A 14,042-nucleotide genomic window follows, 5' to 3' on the forward strand; every position below is an offset into this window, starting at 1 on the left:
TGTGTAGATTTATAGTAAATGAACATACCCAGTCATCGTTGTTGCAAAGATAATATTTGCAGTGCAGTCTTAGCTTGGATAGCTTTATATTCCTCTACAGGGGTTAGATCTGTACATAGTTGTACATACCTACAAGAGCTAAATAAAGACTCCGTTATTGGATTTACATACCTATAAATCTTTAAAAATCAATTTAAAACATGGATGTTTATTCAGGCCTTCCCTTCAGGCAATACTTGAACCTTTTCTTTTTATTTTCTTTATTTATTCTTTACTCTATTTTTCCGTCTTGTAAATTGTTATTGGAAGATACTTATGCAATAATTCTTGTGTTATTTTTATTAGTTGTTTTATGTTGTATTGGAAGCCGCCTAGAGTGGTCGCAAGACCAGATAGGCGGGGCACAAATTAAATAAATAAATAAAAATACTATTCAGTATGCAGGGTGTTCTGGAGAACAAAAAAAGAGGCTGTTATACTCCTGGCTTCTTTGTTCATGATGAGCAGTTTATTTTATTTATTTATTTATTTTATTTATATCCCGCCTATCTAGTCGGTTAAGACCACTCTTATAAGAACATAAACATTCAGATGAATCAGGCCAAAGATCCATCTAGTCTTAACGTTTTGTCTCCATAGTAGACATCTAGTGCCTGTGAGAAACTCACCAACAGAACATGAGTGCAGCAACATCCTCCAGTTCATGCTGCTCGAATACTGATAGAGGTGTGCCGCCATTTGTATTGCAGGGTGGAATATATATATCCACTGTGAGGTGTAGTCACTGAGAACAACTGGTACCTTGTTCAATAAGGCTAGTTCCTGCTCAAAGCCATCAGTGTGCATGGCCATCACTGCATCTTGTAGTAGCAAACTCCATCATTTTCAATTGTACATGGTGTATGGAAAAGTCCTTCCGTTGGCTCTCATGAACCTCTCATCATAATTGGGCTCCAGTGGATGGAATTTCTTTCAGAGGCTGACCTGCTGTTTGTGAGGTGTCATATTTTGTTGGAAGAATGGAAAGTATTTTTTGCAAAACAGAATTGCATAAGTGTGGGGAGCGATGTTGGGTACATTTTGGCACCTTTTAAATGTTCCATGTCTAATAGTGCAGTGGTCCCCAATCTTGGGCCTCCAGATGTTCTTGGACTTCAACTCCCAGAAATCCTGGCCAGCAGAGGTGCTGGTGAAGGCTTCTGGGAGTTGTAGTCCAAGAACAATTGGAGGCCCAAGACTGGGGACCACTATAATAGTGGACAGATTGATTTAATTTAGGAAGAGGAAAGAAATCTAAGCTGGGAGGTTACAGCGTCCTTGTCTTGACTCAAAGGGAACTCTGCAAGGCACATATGAATTTGTCTCCCACTGGATCCAACCATCCTATGCTATCTGGTGGAGTCTGGTAATTGTAGTCCAAAAAGTAATTTTTCCAAGCAATATACCTAAGGTTTCTCCCCCTCCAAACACTCTGGAACATTTTGTGTCTGGAAGTGTACACAATGGCTAAAGATTGCCTCTGTGATCACCAAAGTTCTCTCGCATGTCCCAAAATATTTGAGCAATTGGATTTTGTTTCACACATTCATAGGTCATTGTTCCAATGGGATTTTTCATATACTGTACTTAATTTTTATGTGGCTAATAAAGGAAGCTTCTCCCAAAATCGTTTGTAGGCTTTATCCCCTGTATGGATTCCCTTCTCCTTAATAAGTTGGAACTTGGAGTTGAAATTTGTCCCATAGTTGGACTTGCTACATAATTGATCAGCATTGGGAATAAAGTCCTTGTTAGTCATGAATGCTGATATGTTTTGTTTTCCATGTGGATGACTCTGCACAAGGCTGCCATTCTGTATGGATAAAGGACTTGAAAGGGCGGCCTATCTGATGCTTAAGGAGGTCCACATTTTGACAGAAACTCTCCTTAGGTTTTCAGCATTTAGCAAGGTCCAAAATGAGGTCGATGTATCTGCTTGGAGAATATTCCATGGGCGTTTCCCTATTGCAGGAGAGTTTATTAAATTTCTTATTCAGTAAACAATGATATTTCAGGGAAGCTTTTATCTCCTAGAAGGCAATCCCGGGAAGTCTTTTCCAGTTTGATTTTCTGATGCTTGGCGGGAAAGGAGCTGTGAATTGTCCAGACATTCTGAGGGTTTCTTCTTGGGTTAGCCTCTTTGATGAGCAATGAATCAGGAAAAAGGACAGCCTTTCCTCCCCTCTGTGTAAACATCAGACACACGTTCAGGTTCACCTTTTGGGGGCACTGTGCCATTTGCTCTAAGGATACAGATCAAGCGCAAAGTCGGCCAGTTTTGAGGGCACAGTTCTCGTTACATTTTGACAGCAAGCGACACGTGTAGGTTTTCCGTTGTCATTGCTGACTCAGAAGAAAGTGCCATGTGGGGGGTGAATGGAAATTAGGTACAAGTACTCCCAGCGGGATGTGCAGGATCGAGGCCTTCGTTGTCTTAATTCCCCCACTAGGGGGCTCCCTAAGCACGGCGAGCCGAAAGGAAGGCCGCCTTCCCGACGACTCCTCTCTCTGGGCAAGGGTTTCACTTCCCGTCTAACGTAGACAGCCTTGGTCCAATCGACGTCCTCTCTGGCCAGACATAGGCTCCGCCCTTCGTCCTTATATGGCAAAGGAGGCGTGGCTAAAACACCCATCTAAGCCTCCTCGTCGGAACGGAACTCTTTTGTAGTCACGTATCTGTCGAGTCGTTCCAGGCTGCGAGCTGTGTGAGGGCTCCCGGCTGGGAGGCTCCAGCGTCCTTGTCCGGCGAAGGAGCGGATTCACACGTGTCTCCCCCCCCCCTAGACCGAGGACCGTTGAGGAAGGAGGAAAAGATGCTGCTTGGATGTTGACGAGGAAAGGCATCATCAGCCCAAGGTCTTGTCAGCGCATCTGCTTTGCATTGGAAGGAAGGGGAGCCTCTGGTAACTATCCTGTATGATTTGGATCGCCTTGAACAAGGACGTTGAGAAACCTGACCAGCTTGCACGTCAGAATCGTCTGAGCCGAGCCAGAAAAAGACCTCACCACTTGCATGTAACTATTTACAGCCCTCCCCCTGGATTTTGCTCAAAGGAATGGACTTTTAGGCTCAGCATCTCAGCAGAAAAACTGGTTCTGTTGTAGATTTCCCCACCCCCGTTTCTTCACTTATTATTTTGTTTCTTGCCTCTTAAACTGCCCTTCCTTGATTTCCTGTCTGCTCTCCCTGACCCCGCTCCAGTGCAGTTGAAAAATGTCCTTGCAGTACATTAAAAGTCAGAAAGGTAGAGACCAACTGCTCTATAAGGGATACTTGCATAAGAAAGAGCGGACAAGCGGAGACAAGATTTTATGGAAATGTGCCGACTACCACAAGTACCGTTGCACAGGGAGGGCCCATACGCACCATGGCCGCGTTATAAAGTATGTGCCCCATATGCATCCTCCCAGCAAGAGAGAAGAGGAAAACAACGCTGGAGTGTCTGAGGCAAAAGAAGCTCTCTCCACCCAAGAAACCGTTCAAAAAGCAGTTATGGCAAATGGGGAGGCATTGCCAGGGGCGGTAACGAATAAGAAGCCCCGTATCCAAAACAATCCGAAACAAACAATCCAACGCTTGAGAGCGTGCTTAAATGCAACCCGTCAAAGTGCATCCGATGCACGGACACCTGCCACCATTGCTGGAGCAACAGTTGAAGGTCCTCCTTTACCATCCTCTCAGACATCCGGCCTGCAGGAGCCTTCTGCAAACGGTGGAGGTGGAGATTCGGTGGCCACCCCCATTCTTTGTATCAAGATAGAGGCGCCAGATGCACCCCATTGGGCATTAAACCACGCCAGTCAGGAAGCGAGTCGGCAGAGGTTCCGCTCACGAACCATCTGGCCTGAAGCCGCTCCTCTGGAGATCCTGTCCCAGTTGAGCGAGGCGGCACAGCAGTGGTTGCATCCTCAGGAACGTAACAAAGAGCAGATTGTGGACTTGGTGATCCTAGAACAGTTCCTGGATGTGCTCCCAGTGGAAATGCGGATGTGGGTAAAAGCCAGAGAGCCAGGCAGCAGCAAGGAGGCAGCGGAGCTGGCCGAGGCCTACATCAGGGAACAGAATCTACCAGGCCGCAGTGTTCAGGTATTGGCAATTAAAGATGCAATAGGGGCAATTGACCGAAATATCTTTGAAATTTAAAAAAAAACAGTTATGCATCACATTCTAAGGTAGCATTGAAGGATGTGGTCCAGATCAGTCTTGTCCAGGAAGCACATTTATGGAAATAGCCCCAGAGCTGGTAAAATTTACTTTTTGTATTAAACTTCCCCATCTAGCATGCTCACTGGTTATAAAGTTGAATGAGTCATCTCCTGGGCCAGAAATGGATTCTGTGATGTTTTCTTATACTAGAATATCCAATAGAAAGTAATTTGGAAAGAAATTATAAAGATTTAATAGAGCTGCACTATAGAGGGGTTGAAATTATTTTGTGATTTTTGGACTTCAAGTAATGGCATCCCCTCAGTTTAAGAGTACCAGCTTTTTTGTTGGCAGAAACTCTGAAGTTTTCTCCTTTTAAAAATTCTGCAGAATTTTTAAACACTGCTTGTTTATTATGCATCTCTAGCAGAAAACACTTCCTGTCCGTCTCAGTTTTTCTCTGTAAGAAAATCCAAGCCATCCTAGCATTGGTCTCTTCTCCCTTGGCTCCTTATATCTGTCTAGTCGGTACTTCTGATTCATGCACAGATGGCACATTCATGCTCCCAGTCTGATTATATAAGCAATCTGAATGCTGTTAGATTGGCGTCTTTACTGGTATATGTCATGTTTATGCTTTTACTAAAACATATGCATTGTAAGGTTTATCCTAATCCTAAAACCTTGCATAAATCTTTAGCCTCTTACTATCTGGGCTATCATTCATCTAACAGTTATTATTGTTAAAGAGAAATTTTGGGAGAAAGTACCATGCAACAGCAAAGAAATGAATGATTGTAAGCACTCGGCAATGCTGGAGCTAAGCACATCTGTCCTGAATGCTGTTTTACTGCTTACCTGTAGTCAAAAGCAAGGGGAAAGGAAATGACAACCTCACAATCCGGTGATTTTTTTTAGCTAGTGATTAAAAATGTGAGCTTATAAAGCAAGTTGAATTACTGTATATACTCAAGTATAAGCCGACCTGAATATAAGCCGAGGCACCCAATTTTACCACAAAAACTGAGAAAACTTTTTGACTTGAGTATAGGCTGAGGGTGGAAAATGCAGCAGCTACTGGTAAATTTCAAAAATAAAAATAGATACAGTACCAATAAAATTACATTAATTGAGGCATCAGTAGGTTAAATGTTTTTGAAGATGCTGCCCTTCTGAGCTGCGAGACACTTCACTGCCTGGGGAGGGAGGACTCATACCGGATGCTGCGCTTATCTACTGCTCTACTGTTGCGTAACAAGATGGAGGGAGACGGAGGATGGAGGAGGAAGGTGGGAGGAGGAAGGTGGGTACATAGAATATGCAGAAGGAGGAGGATGGGAGTGTCCTGGAAGCAGAAATGCAGTGTACTTAATCCAGGTCATCGGACCACCCACAGAGGCTGCAGGTGCCTGTAGATGAGCAGGGGAGTCCAGAGAACACCTGCGCTGCAGGGGAGAATGTGTAATTTTGACCTGACTCGAGTATAAGCCAAGGGGGGTGCTTTTTCGGCAAAAAAAATTGTGCTGAAAAACTAGGCTTATACTCGAGTATACAATATATTGAATTAGACCATTGGTCTAACTATCCCAGTATCATTGTTTGGATTGGCACTGGTACTCTAGTGAGGTGCTAGGCAAGGTGCTTTAGACACTCGGCTTGCTAAGTACATTCCCTGCTACTGACGGACAGCGCTCAGCTGTACTGTACGGTTCTCTTAAGGTCCCAACCAGGCTTGGCCTGATTCAGATATGCAGGAAGATTTTACTCTGGAATCAAGCCTGGAACCTCTTTTACATGGAACCAGTGACTCGCATCTTCGTTCCCCAAATGTTATTGTGACTAAAATATGCAGTATTGCTAACCAACCATGGTCAATGATGGCTGGAGATATTGGGAGTTGTAGCCCAGCAACATGTGGAGAACGAGAATTGCCCTCAGGAGAATCCATGTGTATACCTTATAACCTCAAGCCCCACACAGAAGGAATATCAGGCATACGTTTCACAAGGACCCATTGCAACCCACTCTTTTGGCATGGTATTTATCTTCTCAGGGAGATGGGCTTCAGGTGCAGCCTCTCCCATACCCCCTTACTAGGCATTGGCACTGGTACTCCTGGTACTCCTTCTCCTTCTCAGGAAGGAGATGCTGGAAGGTGTCGGCAAGAGACAGGAAGACACAGCTGCAGGCTACATGGCTTTTGTGGTGCCCCTCAAGCAGCCCTCATTACCTGTCCAGATCAAGTAAGATTCAGCGACCAGCCCAGTTGGCTTTTGAGCGTGGCATGGAAGGAGACGGCAGCCAAATGTCTCCGGCCACTTCAACCCACAGAGAGAGCCGTGCAGATAATTCAATATGGCATTCTTGTAAATGGCAATATATTTGTGAGATTTGTAATAGTCTCTTACTCTGTAAATTTACAGTGGCCAAAATCCTGTTGGTGCAGCTTCATGCATGTAAGGCTGATGACATCATCAGCCTCGTCATTTTATATTTAATTAGAAGTTTCCTTTTGAGAGAAGGCAGTGTTGATTTTTGGATAGTAAAGGCTGCACCCATCCCAGAGTCCACAACGGTTTCCTCAGGTCAAAAGGGGATCGCTAAAAGGACCCATGGAATTAGGGGGGTGGTGGCAGGAAGAAGGAACTTTTAATTAAAAATAAAAGGCTGAGGTTGATGACCTCATCAGCCTTAGATATATGGATTCCACCCATTAAGTATCCCACTACATTTTTTCACTTGGGCTTAAGGATCAACTAACATTCATATATACCCATACAACAGTGCTGAACACTGGGCTATTCATTTCCATTTTATTGATGGGGACTGAAACCAAAGAAAGTGGATTTGCTTAAAAATTTACAGGAAACCTACAGCAAGAAATCTACTCAGTAATCCAGCCTCAAAGCCAGTGCAAAAGATCATATTGTTAACAGAATATCCTTCTGATCATTTTAGGAACAGCTGACCTTTGAAGATGTATCGGTGCATTTCACTACAGAGGAGTGGGCTCTGCTGGACTACAGACAAAAAACTCTTTACTGGAATGTCATGCATCAGAATTATAATAATGTGGCCTTTCTGGGTAAGATTTTTTATTAAATTCCTGGGGTAAAGATCTAAGGAATAAAAGAGTAGAACTGAACATTGTATTGCAAGGAACCTTGGATGGCAAAAATGGTATGATGGGCAGGGATGGGCAGGCTTCAGATTTGATGGAACTACTTTGTCTTCTACTAGAACACCTTGGTCCACCAGCCGGAGTCTAGATGCAAAATAGTTGCACCAGTAGGCAGACATAGACAAAAAGTAAAGGAATAGGATGCCTCTGAGCATATGTTTGGCCCAGGAATTTCTGGACTCTGTGTGTATGTGTGTGTGTGAGAGAGAGAGAGAGAGAGTGTGTGCGTGTGTGCGCGCACACACATATGTACACACACATTCCTGTAGGGCACAAGGGCTTTTTCTGTACCAAAAACATTTCCTGAAAAGAAATGTTTAATGTTGAGGTTACAGGGGTTTGGGGAATATATCTGGGCCCTGGGTGGGGTATATAGGCAGCTTATGGGTCACATGTCACCTACTCCTGCTATAAAATAAAACATAAATTAATTGAAAAAAATCAGCTTTTCTTGCTTCTTCCTGCATCTTTTCTCCTCGTTGTGCATGTTCTACACTTCCCATCCTTGCTGTAGAAAAAGAACAGCAGAAGACCCATGGGGAACATTGAAACAGAACGAGGCATTATGATGTGGGTTGGACAAGTTCTTTTTAAGTGACTGTTCCAGTGCCTAAACAACAAAGCATTGTATGACACTGTAAAGACAATCACATGTTATGAAGTGGAGTGTAGTCTACAAAACGTTTTAACATATATATTTTTGTTTTCAAGGCACCATAATATATTGTTTCAAAAGATTATCAGTATCTGCCAGTGTCTAATTTCTGGTGTCTGAGATTTATTTCTTTAAACGCTACCTTTCTCCCTATAAGGCATCCAAGGTGGCTGAACAGATAAAGTAAGAAATCTAAAACACTATATAAATATCACATTTAAAAAACAAATATACACTAAGATTTTAAAAATTAAGTATTAAAACAATTGAAAAACATTTTTAAAACCCTGTAAGCTGAAAAGTTAAAAACCAACATTCCTGAGATTAGTAAAGGTAAAGGTAAAGGTTCCCCTTGACAATTTTTGTCTAGTCATGTTCGACTCTAGGGGGCGGTGCTCATCCCCGTTTCCAAGCCATAGAGCCAGCGTTTTGTCCGAAGACCATCTTCCGTGGTCACATGGCTAGTGCGACTTAGACACGGAACGCTGTTACCTTCCCACCGAGGTGGTACCTATTTATCTACTCGCATTTGCATGCTTTCGAACTGCTAGGTTGGCGGGAGCTGGGACAAGCGACAGGAGCTCACTCCGTTGCGTGGATTCGATCTTACGACTGCTGGTCTTCTGACCCTGCAGCACAGGCTTCTGTGGACCCTTCAGCCCACAGCGCCACCACGTGCCTGAGATTATTACTTAATGCTTAAAGGCCTGCCTGAAGAGGAAGGTCTTTGCCTGATGACAAAAGGACAAGAGGGAGGGGGGCCAACTTGGCTTCTCAGGACAGAGCATCCCAAAGTCTGGGAGCAGCCACTGAGAAGGCCTTCCCTCTTGTCCTCACCAAGCAAGCTTGGGAAGGTGGTGGAACCGAGAGAAGAGCCTCCTTATAAAGAGATGATTTATAAATAATGATAAATTTAATGTTATGGATTTTTTTTAAAAAAATGTAGTAGGCTCTCAAGCAGAGATTGCTTTCTGGATTTAAGGAGTGACTTGATTCTTCTCTTTGCTTCAGCAGGTGGTGGGATAGATGGTCTCCATAAAGCTCCAGCCCCTCAGCAGGAAAGTCCCGCACATGTGGTGGAATTGTCAGAAATATGTGAAGAAACATTTTCCCAAGATTCTGAACTAAGCTTGGTCAGGGAGAACTGTCTGGATAGGCAGCAGAAAAACAGCTCAGGAGAAGAGGAAGAAAAGTCCATTAATGTGAGAATGGACTTGAGGAAACTTGACAGAGACACAGTTGATCTAGAAGCTGAACTAGGGGTACATCCATGGTGTGTTTGTTCAGACTGTGAGAAACTGTGCCAGTCCTTAACACGTCTTGATAATCAGGAAAGCCCCAGGAAAGAAGACCTGAAATCTACGATGCTTCCTGAGGGTTCATATGAAATATCTGAGAAGAATCATTCCCAGAATCCTAAAGGAAAAAATGAAGAGGGCCAAAATAATGTGGAGAAGCAACAGCCAAACCATGTGGAAAATGAAGAAGAGAAGTGCATTCTGTTGAGGAATCCAGATCTTCAAGACACTAAACTAGTTCAATATGTGTGTACTGATGATGCAGAACAAGTTGAATCATTAGCACTTGTCAGTAATCATAATCCCAGTGGGGAAGGTGCCGGGTTTGTGATACTACCTGAAGAATCACAGCAAGTTTGGAAGGAGGGAGTTTCCCAGAGCCACAGGCAAGATATGCTGCTTGGCCCTGGGCATATTTGCCCAACATTGAGTTCCCCAGAGCTGAATGGAGCTGCAGAACTTATCAGTGGGAACCAGAACATTTTGGTAAGCCACGAGGGTAACAGCTCAGGTGATAAAGCAGAGCAGAAGAAACTCATTCTTTTTGAAAACAGTATGGAAGAACCAGCCAGAGACATGCTTCACCCCAGTGTTAATCCAACCCCGAAAGCACAGTGTACATACGCTAATTGTGGGAGTCAAGATGAATCCCCAGAGCACAATGATTGTCAGAAAATTATCCATGGGGAAGACCTGTATACACGTCCTAAGCGTGCAACACTTTCCCCCCAAAATTCAGATCAAGTCACACAGCATAGCTGCTCTGATTCTGAAGGAAATTCCAGCAGCCTGTCAACATCTATAAAACACAGAAAATCTGTCAAAAGGGGGAAATATTTTAAGGGGAGAAACATACACATTAATTGCATTCTTGGGGCACATCAGAGAATTCACCCAAGAAGGAAACTTTGGAAAGACTGGAGCTTCTACAGACAAAGTGGGTGCAGGCCCCTTGGATCAGGAAAGGATCTGAGGAAACCCCTGAAACAGAACATGTTAAAATCCAGTACTCGGGATTGTGAGCCACTGCATCAGACTACAGAGACAGTCAAACTGTCATGTGAGCCTTCTTCAAACCCTAAATACCTGGAACCTCAGCAAAGATCTTCTTCACCTCCTCTTTTAGACAGCATGGCTGCTGAGCCAACTTTAATGCACTTAATTACTCTCCTGCAGCAAGTGGCTACAGATACTGCAGAAATCAAAACTGCCGTCTCCAGCCTGCACACCACAGTCACTGGCATCCAGAATGCCCTAGGAAGTTTCCCTGGATCTACAGATGAGACTGAGCACAGGATTTCCAACTTAGAGGACACCTCCCGAAACACCAAGGCTCAGCTTGTGCAGCACTGCAATGATATTAAAGCGATTGAGGCCAAACTGGTTGGGAAAGGGGTTCAGAACAATGTCATAGCAGGATTGTGGTCATCCTTGAAGGTCAACAGAGGGCCAAGCCCTCTGAATTTATCTCCTAATTCATGAGAAAGAAGTGTTCCATATTCTTTACTTTTTCCTCAGAGAGTGGCCAATGTCTCAGGAGAAGTAGGATTAAACTACCCCAGCTAAAGTGTCCACGGCCTGTGAAAGCAGGCCTCCTTTTTTGCCTTCTGAGAGAAGCTTTGCAAGCTTCTGAATCTGCACTTGTTTCAATAAGCCATTGGTGGTCACTTGAAAAGAAAATGTGGATGACCTTGGCACTGCCTCTCTTGAAACAAAACCTTGACCTGGTGGTTGATAATCATCACCTTTAAACACTTTTCCAGCCCAAATGACCAGAAGCCAGATTTGGGAGTAGATGCCCATGAGGCTTTTCTGTCTTCTTTTGGTTCTCTTAACTTCTGTTCTTCCTGCTCCTGTGGTTAGACTGATACTCCTAAGGTTCATCTATCACATTTTCCTCCTGTTTCTCTTAGGAATAGATGTGTTGTTTTTTCTTTCCCTAGTGCTCTCTCGGGCACATGTCTGTCAAGCTAGCATTAGGGCTTACGCAAATGTGACTTTCGAAATAGAGGTTAGTTGTTTGTTTATTAACTGCTGCTTCTGCTTTTTTGTGGATCTGTGGTGGAACTGATTGCCCACATGTCTATATGCAGCAACTGCTGCCTCGACTTAGAAACTTAATTGGTTCCGGAACTCCGGTCGTAACTCGAAATGGTCGTAAGTCGAAGCACCATTTCCTATAGGAATGTGTTGAAATGTAATTAATCTGTTCTGGCCGAAGGGGGAAAAACATCACCAAAAAACCCCACACAGCACTGCAAGACCCATTGGAAACATGATTAATCCATTGCGGCCAAAGGGAATAAAAAAGAAAGAAAAGCAAACAAACTGTGCAAGAAATGCAAAAAAAGCAAAGCAGAAAGCAAAGAAATCGTGCAAGACCCATCAGAAAAGGGGGGGGCACCAAAAAACAAACAAACCCTGCAAGACCCATCACAGCATATAAACATAATCCCACCACCCAGCCCAAGCCCACCCTGCAAAAACCCCCCAAAACAGTTTTTTTAAAAAACAGAAAGCAGCACCCTACCTTAACAGGCAGTCCGAAGCCTCCTTTGATCGCACTTACTCTAACTGCTGGGGCGAAAGAGCTACAAAGAAGCAGCCTCTTCGCCTACCAACAGTTAGCAATTTAAATTCCCCGCCTTTTTCCCTGCCTTTTTCTGTTCATAACTGGAAGCTTCGGCTGCAAATCGAAGCAACATTTGCGGCTGGAGCTGGTCGTAACTCGAAATGGTCACATGTCAGGACGTTCGTAAGTCAAGTCACCACTGTACTCTGCTATGGAGAGGGAACTTAATATTTTTCTTCTCTCTTACCTTGTGAACCGTTGGTCCAGATAGGCGGGATAAAAATCAAATAAATAAATAAATGAATATTCACTACACAAAAGACAGAGAATAGAACTCCACTAGGAAGCAAAGTGGAATAAAAGCACAATGAGGTTCATTCTCCCATCTTCTCATATAGAAGGCAATAGGCTAAATCCACTTGTTAGTCCCAATTAGAGTAGACTCGCTGAATGAATGCAAGTTGTTCAGTCAACACGTCTGTTTTCTTTCATATGTGCTACCAGGTTGCCTTTCTTATACAGACCTTTGTAGGGTTCTCGAGATATGTAAAATATTTAAGGAGTTTTTTTTTTCCAGTACCACACTCCTTTGTGAGTTTCCATAATCAGGTGGGAATTTGAACTCAGGTCTCCTGATTTCCAGTCCATCTCTCCCCTATACCATATAAGTTTTAACACATGTGAAAATCCCACTCATTTAGTGGATCTACTTTAGTTCGGAATAATAATTGGACTTAGCTCATCATATTTTATTGATGTTATCATTTGAATTTATAGACGTGGGAAGAACTTGTAAAAGTTCTGGTTTGGGATGCATTCCATGGGCAGTAAGCCATGCAGACTGTGGTATTTTGGGAATTGTAGTCCAAAGAAGAACTTTTCTAAACTCAGTTTGAAAGGAATAGACCTTCTTCGGTATTTGTCGCCAGACACTGATATTTAGAACAAGAGCTTGCAGAAAATGGATTCCTAGTTGATGTAGATCTGAGACGAATCTGACTCAAACTATGTAACAATAACAGCAACAAAAGGAGATTGAGAATACTGGGGAGGGGGGCAGGAGGGGATATCCCTCAGTCGTGGTACTAAAATAAATTCCTGAGCTAAACATGCACATAAGAGTCACCTGTAAGCCTATGCCTTCTCTCCGTACCCGTATTCCATCCACAGACCACTTTTCCGTTCTAGCTGAAAAACAATCATCCACAACTTAGTGGTTTTAGCAAAGCCTGGAGCCTCTGCTGTCCCACGGTCAGCACAAATGATCTGCTATATGTCTTTGATGAGCTCCGTATTATTCATTATGCACCAATAAAGTGTTTAATGCATTTCCATTCTTGAGTCTGTAGTCCTTTATCTCTTACATATGCTTTACCCAGTGGATTGCAAAACATTAAAAACTGATTTAGCAGAAAATAGGGGGAATAATGATGGTAATATAAAACACAGAATATATGGTTCCTTCCATTTGATCTTAACATCTTTCAGTCTGCCAATAGACTTGAAAGGAAATTTGCCTGGGTTGATTGAATTCTGGCAACTTAATAGTATTAAAGTAAGACCAGGACCTATCTCTGAGTTTGGGAGTCATAAAGCAACAGAAGTAGTAGTAGCATCCTGTTTCCCCGAAAATAAGACAGGGTCTTATATTAATTTTTGCTCCAAAAATGCATTATGGCTTGTTTTCAGGGGATGTTTTATTCTTTTCATGTACAACCATCCACATTTCTTGTTCCTGCACAATGGTGGAGGGCAGGGTTTCACTTAACTATGGCTTATTTTTGGAGTAAGGTTTGTATTACGAGCATCCTGAAAAATCATATTAGGGCTTATTTTCAGGTTAGGTCTTCTTTTAGGGGAAAGAGGGTAGTTACTAGGCAACCTACAGTTTATTTATTTTATTTATTTATTTATTTATTTTATATCCCGCCTATCTAGTCAATTAAGACCACTCTAGTGTGGTTTCCTTTAACATTTCGATTGTGGGACTGCAGGCAGAGTGAAGGGATTTTTCAAGCAGCCAATAATAATTCATTAAGAACTAGATCCACTTGTTTGGCATGTGCTGATTTATATCATACGGCATTACCAATAAGGGAAATAAATGTATTAATACAAAACAAAATACACTATTCCTTCCATCTAACCTT

The 14,042-nt window shown here is 43.0% G+C and overlaps 1 protein-coding gene across 2 annotated transcripts; it reads left to right on the forward strand.

Moving 5' to 3' along the window:
- The first annotated feature begins 2,643 nt into the window (after nt 1–2,643).
- Nucleotides 2,644–13,226, forward strand: LOC110088025 (uncharacterized). 2 transcript variants are annotated; one of them, XM_020810059.3, is made up of 3 exons: nt 2,644–4,126; nt 7,145–7,271; nt 9,037–13,226. In XM_020810059.3, exons 1-3 carry the CDS (start codon nt 3,254–3,256, stop codon nt 10,800–10,802), a joined length of 2,766 nt encoding a protein of 921 aa, XP_020665718.3. In that variant the 5' UTR covers nt 2,644–3,253; the 3' UTR covers nt 10,803–13,226. The 2 variants fall into 2 exon arrangements, with proteins under 2 accessions (XP_020665718.3, XP_072844946.2); XM_072988845.2 differs by having other exon boundaries at nt 2,652–4,126; nt 9,034–13,226.
- Nucleotides 13,227–14,042: the final 816 nt, after the last annotated feature.

Source organism: Pogona vitticeps, chromosome 2, assembly GCF_051106095.1.
Source record: "Pogona vitticeps strain Pit_001003342236 chromosome 2, PviZW2.1, whole genome shotgun sequence".
NCBI classification, from domain to species: Eukaryota; Metazoa; Chordata; class Lepidosauria; order Squamata; family Agamidae; genus Pogona; species Pogona vitticeps.

What these genes read in the sequence shown, in the direction of transcription:
- LOC110088025 (XM_072988845.2), top strand. Translation starts at nt 3,254, where the DNA reads ATGTCCTTGCAGTACATTAAAAGTCAGAAAGGTAGAGACCAACTGCTC. An exon ending in TACCAGGCCGCAGTGTTCAG is followed by an intron (nt 4,127 to 7,144) that starts GTATTGGCAATT and finishes TGATCATTTTAG; the next exon opens with GAACAGCTGACCTTTGAAGA. An exon ending in TAATAATGTGGCCTTTCTGG is followed by an intron (nt 7,272 to 9,033) that starts GTAAGATTTTTT and finishes TCTTTGCTTCAG; the next exon opens with CAGGTGGTGGGATAGATGGT.